General features: G+C 36.5%; 2 protein-coding genes across 2 annotated transcripts in view; both read left to right on the forward strand.

Moving 5' to 3' along the window:
- Erich1 (glutamate-rich 1) overlaps positions 1–12068 on the forward strand; it is a gene marked incomplete at its 5' end in the record, with an annotated part of 52793804 nt that overhangs the window by 7174271 nt on the left and 45607465 nt on the right.
- Positions 1–12068, forward strand: part of Galntl6 (polypeptide N-acetylgalactosaminyltransferase-like 6) — a 1235193-nt gene that overhangs the window by 538266 nt on the left and 684859 nt on the right. For both annotated transcript variants that reach the window (NM_001436575.1, NM_001135756.2), the window contains one exon: positions 7912–8078. In NM_001436575.1, coding sequence (NP_001423504.1) covers positions 7912–8078 — 167 coding nt within the window. The remainder of the gene's footprint in view (positions 1–7911; positions 8079–12068) is intronic.

Consider the following 12068-nt stretch of genomic DNA (forward strand, 5'->3'; position numbering starts at 1 on the left):
ACAGAGGCCTTATATCCAAAATATACAAAGAACTCAAGAAGTTAGACCGCAGGGAAACAAATAACCCTATTAAAAAATGGGGTTCAGAGCTAAACAAAGAATTCACAGCTGAGGAATGCCGAATGGCTGAGAAACACCTAAAGAAATGTTCAACATCTTTAGTCATAAGGGAAATGCAAATCAAAACAACCCTGAGATTTCACCTCACACCAGTGAGAATGGCTAAGATCAAAAACTCATGTGACAGCAGATGCTGGCGAGGATGTGGAGAAAGAGGAACACTCCTCCATTGTTGGTGGGATTGCAGACTGGTAAAACCATTCTGGAAATCAGTCTGGAGGTTCCTAAGAAAATTGGACATTGAACTGCCTGAGGATCCAGCTATACCTCTCTTGGGCATATACCCAAAAGATGCCTCAACATATAAAAGAGACACGTGCTCCACTATGTTCATCGCAGCCTTATTTATAATAGCCAGAAAATGGAAAGAACCCAGATGCCCTTCAACAGAGGAATGGATACAGAAAATGTGGTACATCTACACAATGGAATATTACTCAGCTATCAAAAACAACGAGTTTATGAAATTCGTAGGCAAATGGATGGAACTGGAAAATATCATCCTGAGTGAGCTAACCCAATCACAGAAAGACATACATGGTATGCACTCATTGATAAGTGGCTATTAGCCCAAATGCTTGAATTACCCTAGATCCCTAGAACAAACGAAACTCAAGACGGATGATCAAAATGTGAATGCTTCACTCCTTCTTTAAATGAGGAAAAAGAATACCCTTGGCAGGGAAGGGAGAGGCAAAGATTAAAACAGAGACTGAAGGAACACCCATTCAGAGCCTGCCCCACATGTGGCCCATACATATACAGCCACCCAATTAGACAAGATGAATGAAGCAAAGAAGTGCAGACCGACAGGAGCCGGATGTAGATCGCTCCTGAGATACACAGCCAGAATACAGCAAATACAGAGGCGAATGCCAGCAGCAAACCACTGAACTGAGAATAGGTCCCCTGTTGAAGGAATCAGAGAAAGAACTGGAAGAGCTTGAAGGGGCTCGAGACCCCAAAAGTACAACAATGTCAAGCAACCAGAGCTTCCAGGGACTAAGCCACTACCTAAAGACTATCCATGGACTGACCCTGGACTCTGACCCCATAGGTAGCAATGAATATCCTAGTAAGAGCACCAGTGGAAGGGGAAGCCCTGGGTCCTGCTAAGACTGAACCCCCAGTGAACTAGTCTATGGGGGGAGGGCGGCAATGGGGGGAGGGTTGGGAAGGGAACACCCATAAGGAAGGGGAGGGGGGAGGGGGATGTTTGCCCGGAAACCGGGAAAGGGAATAACACTCAAAATGTATATAAGAAATACTCAAGTTAATAAAAAAAAATGTGCTACCAACTTGCTATAGGCTACTGTTATGAACATATTTTCTCAAATGTGAATCCTTACCAAATGGCTCTACCTTGTGACAAGTTAATATATAACTAGGTAGAATATTAGCAAAACAGAAATTTCTACCTATATAATTTTATTTATGTTATAATTCAATATCAGAGAAACACTCATCAGTTATGAGTTAGTAATAACTTTGTCATGTAGCTTAATTGGAAAAGGTCAGTTATTAATATTTTATGTAAAGAAAATTATTTAAATACATGTAATCTGTTATTTAGCATAAATTGCTTTATATAATATACACACACTTAGTAAATTCAATACTCACATTTTATAGGCACAGACTGATTAAAGCATGAATTAAGAAAAGAACTGAAAGAAAGTCAGGCATTTCCTCACATTCTTATAATTTCTACCCCAAAGGTGAGAGACAAGAAGATTATTATATCAAAGCCATCTTGGACTACATACTGAGCTTTAAGTCAACTGAGGGAGAGACAGACAACAGAGACAAGAGGCAAAGACAGACAGGCACACACACACACACACACACACACACACACACACACACACACACACACAGAGAGAGAGAGAGAGAGAGAGAGAGAGAGAAAATTGATGCTGAAAGAAAAAAATGCTCCTAACTTCTGAAACCCCAGCACTTAAAGGCTAAACACCAACCAACCAGAGACAAATAGTAGATTCTAGATAATTTAAACATCATTGTGAACTGTTTCAAAATAATAAAACAAAATTAACAACAACAACATCAACAACAAAAAGTGGAACTAGGTCATGCAATGCATCCGAGATCTAATATGTAAACTTAGATCTAGTTAATACTTAACGATCTAATATGTAAACATGCCTAAAATATCTCAAACCCATTAGTCCAACAAAATGAAATGTTTTTAATATTTTTGATCAGTTTGCAATCAAGTACTTCCTCTTCTAAATGCATAATTTAAGTATATCTAGGATTAAGATTAAAAATCACTGTTGAAGACAAACAATCAAATCGGACTGCAATAGTTTTAGAAGAGTTCTCTCTGAGATAATCATAGAGACTCTTGGAGCACAGATAGAAACTATGAAGTAAAAAGGCCAGGGCTTTGTCGAACTGCTCCTGACTGGAGGCCAAGTGAAGCTCAACTCTATGGGTTAAACTCTGTGAGACAGTAGAGAACATGTTTTAGGGCTACCCTATCAAATAATTGCTAATTCTTCAGCTCTCATTCTTCACTTGTTGACTTATATTCCAGAGGTTATTCATGCTTCTACAATATTTTGTCCCCCAATGTAAAGATATGAGTGAATATGTTTGGTCCAGTATTGAGCTTTAATTTAACTAGCACGCTTAGCTTATACTGAGAGTGTGAGTGCAAAGGACTTACACGAGGTATACTTTCATCATCTAAGATCCTTTGACAACAGATACTTGCTATAGCTTTCTGTTCCACAGTAACTTGTGTTTTAACCTAAGGTCTCATGCGTGCTCTGCAAGTGGAATAACACTGTACTACACAGACCCTACAAAACAGATCCTCATCTTAAACTACACAGAGATTTAGGGATATATGTGTGCATGAATAGGCTGATTAAACAGATGCCTGATAGACAGACAGATAGATAGATAAATAGATAGGTAGATAGATAGACAGACAGACAGATAGATAAATAGACAGAAGATAGCATGTTGTATAGCACATACAGATGAATGTGTTCTTCAACTACATGACATTTTGGCACCTTCACTGTCAAAGCAGAACTTGCTAACGTTATAAGATAAGATGCTTAAATGTGGGGCTGAATCTTGTTCTTACACCAATCTCTATGCCAGTGAATCTCAACCTTCATAATGTGGCAACACTTTAATACAGTTCCTCATGTAGTAGTAACTCCAGATATAAAATGATTTTGTTGCTGTGTCATAACTATTTTTGCTACTGTTAGGAAGCATCATGTAAATAACCAACATGCAGGATATCTGATATCTGATACCTCAAGTAGTCCCGACCCACAGGTTGAGAAATACTGCTCTAAGAAATTAAATCACTTGCTGTGTTCAAAGGACATAAGCGTTCTCCTTCTCTGCTTCTCCCACTTACAAAACCACATCAATTCTCTTTGAAAATATACCTTGCAGGGGTTGGGGATTTAGCTCAGCGGTAGAGCACTTGCCTAGCAAGCGCTAGGCCCTGGGTTCGGTCCCCAGCTCCGAAAAAAAAAAAAAAAAGAAAATATACCTTGAATCTGCCTTCCATAGGTCACCTTCAACTTTTAATTGAATGGGTTAGTTTTTGTCAAATTAACAAAAATTAGGAAGAAGGTGCCTTGGATGAAAATTTTCTCCGTTCATGTTGACAAATGGGCATGTATATATTATCTCTTCTTGATTAATGATTAATGTGAATGGGTTCTGTCGACTATGGACAGGGCAACCCCTAGGCAGTAAGGTAGTCCTAAGTTGTAAGAAAGTGATTAATGATTGATTTGTCAGGGCTCTCACACTATGGACAGTGCCAGCTCTGGGCAGGTGGGCGATCCTTTGTTGTTGTGAAAGAAAGCAAATGAAGGGAACCATGTAGTACGAACCAGTGAAACTTTCCTCCATGACCCCCATGTAACTTCCTGACTCTAGGTTCATGACATGTGTTGTTTCTGCCTTGGTTTCCATGCACATGGAATGTAAAATGTAGACTGAATAAACCCCTTTCTCCTTTAAGTGGCTTTTAGTCCATGTTTTATCACCAAAATAGAGAAACGAGCTAGAAAACTCATATTTCAAGACAATCCACACGGCTTCAAAGGCCATCTTATCCTAGCCTACAGTATGTAATTAAACATCTGCAGTATACATCGTATGGCAAACATTCCATGGTTTCTCACTTTGGATTTCTCATGTTATTGTGACTGCCTTTTATTCATTGTTTGCTATGGTAGATAATTTAACATTAACTTGACACAAGCTAAAGTCATCTGAGAGGATGACTCAATTAAGAAAATCCATGATATCCAACTATAGAACATTTTTTTAATTTGTGCATAATGAGGCTTGGGTAACACCTGGTGAGTGGGGGCAACCCTGGACTGATAGTCCTAGGCTCTATAAGAAAGCACCTGATCAAACCATAGGAAGCAAGACAGTAATCAGCACCCTTCCATGGCCTCTGCACCAGCTACTTCCTATAGGTTCCTGCCCTGTCCTTACTGTTTTTGCAGATGTACTGTTATATGGGACTTTGAATGAGATCGATTTCTTTCCTCAACTTGTTTTAGCTCTTGTGTTTTATCACAGCAATGGAAACCCTAAACTAAAACAGAAATTTGCATCATGAGTGGGGCATTGCTGTGGCAGGCTGGATCATGTCATTTTGGGGAGGGTTGAGGAAGGACTAAAATTTAGAGAAAAAAGTATTGAATTTCAGAACTAGGTGAGCTGTTTAAAGTCTATCATAGCTGTTGTCTATTTGCTATTTTGAATTAGGATTCTGTGGTCCTGGTCAGCTGGAGTTGAAGAATTAGCATGATAAATAAGAGACCACAATCACTAAAGTAAGACCTTTGCTTTACTGGGGCAGTTTAACCTGGTTACCTGGAGCTAGGAAACTCTGGTTGATTAAAAAGAGACCATCATCATTGAGGTGAAATGTTGAATGTGTTTCCTGAGAGTGAGCAGACAGGATCTACATTACGGGGTGGCCAAGATTGTACCTTACTCTAGCAGCTAAATTTGGTAGCATCAGAGTCACCCAGATGGTGCTGGTTTTGAAGGCATGAAGGGGTCATGGAGAGCAACTAAGGCATAACACTGTGAAAAGTCAAGAGTGTTCAGTGGTGAAGGTTGTAGCTTCTATAAAAGTTGAAGACCCTGGATCAACAGAGGTGTTGAGGAAGGGTTGGCACCTGAAGAGATCTTAGGAAAGTCTGTTGATGAAAGTGCAATCCAGTTTTGCAAAACAGCATTTTGGTGATGCAGATACCATAGAATGACCATCAAGAACAGTAACAGTAGTGGAGTGGTGCCTGTCTGAGCTGAAAAGACAAGCTGTGTATGCTAAAGAGGATAGAACTTGAAAACTAAACCAAGATCCTTGGGAGAGCCCAGAAAATCATGAGTGAATTCCCAATATTGGATGTTGTTTGGTTTTGCTTTGATATTATTGTGATTGTGCCTTGCTTCTTCCTGCTAAAATAAGAAAGTGTTAAACTTTTATTTTTAGGACTTCAATGTTGAGAGGCTTTTGGTCTTAAAAAAGAGACTTTGGATGTTAAAAGAGATTTTGGAATTTTTAAAGAGGGCTTTTTAAGTTTGTAAAAATGTTTTATGTTATGATGTAAATATTGATGTGTAATCTTGGGGATCAACTCAAACAGAAAGCTTATAGCTTTACAGTGATGTGTTTGTGTGTCAAATTGACAAGGAGTCAATTTTCCATATTGTTTTATGTCAACTTAATACAAGCTAAAGTCATCTGAGAGAAGATAACCCCAATTAAAATATTTCATAAGACTGGATTATAGGCAATACTGTATGGCATTTTCTTAGTAGTGGTAAAGTAGAACCCAGCACATCGTTAGTGATGATGTCCCTGGGCAGATAGTCCTCAATTTTGTAAGAAAGTTGGTTAAACTAGTCAGAGGGAACAATCCAGTAAGCAGCATCACCCCATGACCTTTGCATCAATTCCTACCTCTATGTTCCTATTGTGTTTGAGTTTCTGCCCTCCTACTTTTCAAAATGAACCCTTATATGGGAATGTGAATGAAATAAATACTCTCCACCCAAGTTGCTTTTGGTCATGGTATTTCCTCAGAGCTATGGTAACTAAATTAAAACAATTTCCAAATTGGATTCTGGCTTATATCAAACCGCCAATAAATCACTAAATGAATAAATAGAGAGTGACTGTTCATTTTTCATGTGTGGTAATAATATGAATTTATACAAAGATTATTGAAAATATTTTTAAGAGAGAAAGTTTGTATAGCAATAAGTTAGTCTTACATAGTTCTGTCTCCACTTTGTGCTTTTATTAGATTTTGCAAGCCTACCCGCTTTCATTTTAGCATCATGGGCTTGATGTTTGGAGAATACTACATGATATAGACTTCGCTTGATTAATGAGTAGTTGATATGAATAGAATGTTTTCATGTTTACATTTTTATATTTTACTGGAACTGTAATTTGCATTCTAGGAACACTGTAGAGTGTGAAGTAGGGTCTAATGTATGGAAACATTATTTTTTGGGAAATATGTTTTTGGGAAACACAATTATTTTGGGCCTTTGATTTTATTTAGAAGTCAAAACTACATGTACAGAATTACTCTGGCTCTCTCTCCAGATCCATTCATTGCAAGACATTTTCCTCACTTGGTTCCATTAGAAATTGCTCATGCATCTCTTGTTTTTGGTCTTTCAAGTTAACTACAATCCAATCATTTTCGTGTTTTCACAACATCTTAATGTTCACATCTTGCTTTATTTAATTTTCAAATTTTTCATTACTTTTAAAATCATCCAAATCTACTTGGGAATTCTTTTTAAAGTCTCCACAAAGAATGTAATACTGACATTTTTTTGGGTATTGAGTCTATGTGCTTTATATTCAGTAAAGGGTCATTTATAATTAAATGTACATTTAAGCTACAGAGTTTCTTCTCCCAAGTTGTCATTAATACCTTCGGCCTAGTAAAACAAACCACCACCAAAACTAAATAATTTAAAAGAATTATTAAGAAGTTAATTGGAAAAAATGCAAATCCCATTTAAACCTTAATCACATCTTCCATGTAAATTATTTTAAATAGTTGATATTTATACTTACTTTTATTAAATAAAATATGGCTGCATGGGGAAATGGCTTAGTGGGAAAGCCTTGATTATAAAAGCACAAAGACAGATCTGAGCTCAGATCCCCAGTACCCACATATATAGCTGGACATAGTAGCATCTTCCCCTAACCTTAGTTCTGGGAGGGTGGTGAAAGGTGTATCAGGAATTCACTGGTCAACCACTATATTTGGAATAGAATACATTTCAGGTTCAAAAGGAAAATCTTTCTCACAAAAAATGATTAAGTGGAAAATAATAGAGGAGAACATCCAAGCATTAACACTGGGCTTTCACATGTGCCTGCAAAGGTGAGTGCACTCTCTTACACACATGTACATAGTTTTACACAACCCTTCTCTCCACACAGACACATGTTCACGTATGCATAAGACCTATGAATCTTATCAGGAGCTCAATATCTCAGTATCTTGAAATATTTGAGTCACCTAGAAGCAAAATATTAGGTCAAAGTAAGAGTAAGAATGATCAAATAGAGATCATGAATGAGATGAGTATGTTATAATTCACAATGCCTGGTTGGAAAATATTAGACAAATCCATGAGCTTATCATCATCTATAACACAATGCATATACTTCAGTGTGATCTGTGTTAGAGTTTTACACTGGACATCTTCTTCTTCCCCCGTCTTCTCTAGCTGTAAGCACAAGATGTACCTTGAAAGGCTGCCAAACACCAGCATCATTATCCCATTTCACAATGAAGGCTGGACCTCACTCTTGCGGACCATACACAGTATAATCAACCGGACACCGGAGAGTCTGATAGCAGAAATAATTCTAGTCGATGACTTCAGTGATAGAGGTAAGCTGCACTGGCACTGTTTGTCTGAGCTTGTAATTGCACACCATCATGAAGGGCTTTTTTGGAAGAGAAAAATGCCTTTTTCACCCCATTGGAAAGTTGATTGTGTAGTTTTACATATGTTATCTTTGCAGAAAAGTGTTGGCCAATTGCAAAAGGAATATAATGAGAAGCTATCAGCATCCAAGATGTTGTTAATGAAAAGATATTTCGCGTTGTATTGAAAACCAGGCAGTACTTGAGAAAATGCCTCAAGATCTACTTCCAGGCATGATAAACCTGGAAACTATGTTACTAGGAGTACATGTCAATAGAGAGGTTTTCATGTAAGTCTACGGAATGTGTTTCAAATCCTGAATAGTGCTGTGATTGTTGTTTTCTAAACTAATACATTCTTCAGGCTAATCTTGTGTGATTCTTCACAAATATTACAAATTACAAGGGCCACAAATATATTACCACAAAATTTTGATATACCAGCATAAGAGAAATATTAATGATATTTTAATATTAGACTAGTAATTAAATAACTACCCTTGTAAAACAAAATTAGGTTCATAATGCAAGGGGGAAATTAAAGATGTCTCCTAAGAGTTGGAACTCATAATTTATACTTGGTCTAAATAAGGAATTAACACTGTAACCATAGAAAGGCCCCTCTTGGTCTGTATAAGTAGATCACGAAGAACTTTAAAGATCCTCATTTATTTGTGAGTATAAATTTCTACGGTGTAGTTTCCACAAGAAGGTGCTTTATTTAACATGATCTCTGCAAGAAAAGGTGGCAATAGATTGTGTCAATAGCATCATTCCATTACAGAAGAAAATTCCATCTTGATAATCATAAAACTGAAGTGTCATCTACTGAAGACATCATGTCTTCCCATGGTATTCGAAAGCTATTTAAAATAATGTTTAGTGTGCTGATATTCAGGAGGATTGTCTTGAAATGCTAATGGGGGGACTTTCAAAACAAATAGGTTGCGAGCTTTGTATGTCTAAAGTGAGAGAAGCCAACATCATTCTTTTCGGGTGTAAGTGGCTACCTTGCTCAGTTCTGTTTGATTTTACAGAGATTTCTTTCTTCTGTTTTTGGGACCAGTATATATTCCATACTACCTGTGAATAAAGTTGAATATATAAAACTATCTTTTAAATTTTAACAACATACTACTTCATTTTTATTATAATTAGTGTTAACTTTTTCAAAGTGGACACCTTCATCTCATCTTTTGTTTACAAGTTTTAAAATATGGATAGAACTTTGTTTTTAAAAAGTAAACATCACAATTAAATCTGAGGTAGCATATAACTAAGTAAATGGTCTTCAGGGTTGGATATTGGAAGATGATATTAGGCAGTATATGTGCTGGTAATTTTCTGCATAATTAACTTTGTCCTGCTCAACTGATTATTACAATGGGATTTTTACCCTGTGGTATTCCAGTAGGAAATGCCTTAAAGTAAAATAATGCAGCTTTTGAGCCGTGTTTGTGGAATATATTCAGACACATTTTCAACTGAAATTCTACAAATGAAAAGAATCAATGGTACCTAAATTTTCCTATTTTCAAATTATTCTTATCTTGGGTGCAGTAGATATTTTGCTATACTGATTTTAAATTGTGAGTGTGGTACACAAGCCAATCAACAGAATGGGGCAGTTAGGACAACAATAGTGACTTTTCTCTTTACTATTGAACATTTTTTAAGGAAAGTGATCATTTTAATACTAGTACAGAGCTCACTTAAATCATCTGTTAATTCTATAATATATTTTATTTTGAGACTGTTCATTTTTATCACAACCCTTCCTCTTCTCTCAACTATACCCAAATCTGCCCCACCTCTACCTACCTAATATTATCTTCTCTCTCCTTTCCTTCTCCTTCTATCTCCCAAAACCAACAACAACAGCAATGCAACAAAACTTGAAAATCCAAAACAAACAAGCGGGAAATCCTAATAAAATGAAAAAAAATCCAAAGCAGGAAAAAAAGCACACATAAAAATCTGCTTTGTCTTGTCAACGACTCCTGGACATGTCGCCTGCCCCAGGCTTTAGTTGATACACCCGGTAGCCCTCCATTGGGGAAAATCCAGGTGTGAGTCACATTTTTTAAAAATGAAATGTAAACTTAAATATTGAAAGGAATAAGTGATTAAAATGCCTATATAATCTTAAGAAATAATATGAAACAGGAAAATACCTTTTTTTCCTTTTTAAGTTTTGGGTTATAACATCTTTTTCGATAAATTTAGTTGGCGTATTTTGTAATACACCAACCCTAGGTGTATTACAACCCTATCACATAGTTCTAACTATATGACATTGTTAAGTTGGTTAACTTTTTATCGCTGCCATATTTTTGTCAATGAGAAGAAGGTATATGTCTTCATGAGTAAAGTGTGGTGAGGAAGTCTCTGGGTGAGATGACAAGGTGAGATACAGAATAACAGCTCAGCCATTGGCTTTGTATACCCATTTTTTACCACATACTTACATATGCCTCTAAAATGATCTCCATAGCTTCTTGAAAATGTATTTTTAATCAAATGCACTCCACACATGCATATTTATTAGTCTCTCCATTCATCTGTCAACTAGCTATTTCTAGAAACATCATCTGGAATACACGTGATGACTAATTTTGATAATTCATAAATTCTGGAAACTTTTGGAGTACTTAAACAGTAAGAAGCCTCCATATGAAATTACTAACTTATTATAAACATTTCAATTAAATAAAATATCAAGAATTTAACAAAAATGGAGCTCTTGATGTTTGCCAGTTTTATGCAAGAAGACTTACAGGAATGTTCGATAATTTTTTTCCAAAAATGATTTTTAACATGAAAATATAAGGAAGAGATCCTAAGGCTGATATTACTTCCAGATCCCCTAAGGCATGAGCTACTTTAATATTTTTTAAAATAGATATAATTATATAGCTTTTCCATTAATTCTGTGATTAATAACATGCATACATAGATGGGGATTAGGTAGAGGGATAGATAGATGATAGATGATAGATAATATGTACAACAGATACGTATCAGCATTCATTTTGGGGGCGTAATTTCATAAATTAAAATCTTATATTACTTTTTCCCAAAACTTTTTAAAACTCAAAACAAGTAAGCTAAGCAAATTTAAAGTCCGGGAAGATGTAGGGAATCGGTTGGTTTCCTTGAGGAAATTATTTCCGAAGTCTTACACTTTATTTTCAGTAATGTCTTCTCATCCTATTTCCTTTCAGCATGCGACCTCGCACCTCACCAGCATACATCTTATGGATACTCTGAGATATCCCTCAGCCAAAGGCAATAAAAGTGTGACAAGACTTAATCAAAATTTCCTGCTCTACATTTTACATCCCCGGTGTCAATAGAATAATGACACATGACAATAAAGATGAGGGATGGCAATAATTTACCTACGTTAGCAGCACAGGTAGATTATCACTTGGATATGTCTATTTCTAAAACACCAATGTATCACAGCAATTTGGGCAAATTCTGTTATAAGGAAAACATTAAACTTTCTTGTAGTTATGAATAATTCTGTTTTATTACGATGTGGTTTCCTCAAAAATCTGTCTAAGTAGAATTGACCTAGTTCTCAAAAGTTATTTCTTTGTCAAGTCAATATCCCACTCAGGGTTTTGCAGTTTAGGTATTTTGCATGAGGCAAGACACGTGAAAAATACTGCTTTAGCATTACAAAATAAGCCTATCCTCTCTAAAACATTGAGATGGGGCCTGCAGGTCCATTTTCAACAACACCTGCCTTGCTTGTATGATTTAAAGCTCGCCGTACTGTAGCATGTGAGAGCATGGTTTTCCCCTACTAAGCTGAGAGAAATATATTTAACAACTTAACTTGAGCCCTATAACAAGGTTTCATGATGACACCAAAGCAGGACTAATCCCGGGCTTATCTCCAAATTCCAGGCAATGTTAAAGGCATTGACATGGAGCCTGTTAAAT

The sequence above is a fragment of the Rattus norvegicus genome, chromosome 16, assembly GCF_021556685.1.
Source record: "Rattus norvegicus strain SHRSP/BbbUtx chromosome 16, alternate assembly SHRSP_T2T, whole genome shotgun sequence".
NCBI lineage: Eukaryota > Metazoa > Chordata > Mammalia > Rodentia > Muridae > Rattus > Rattus norvegicus.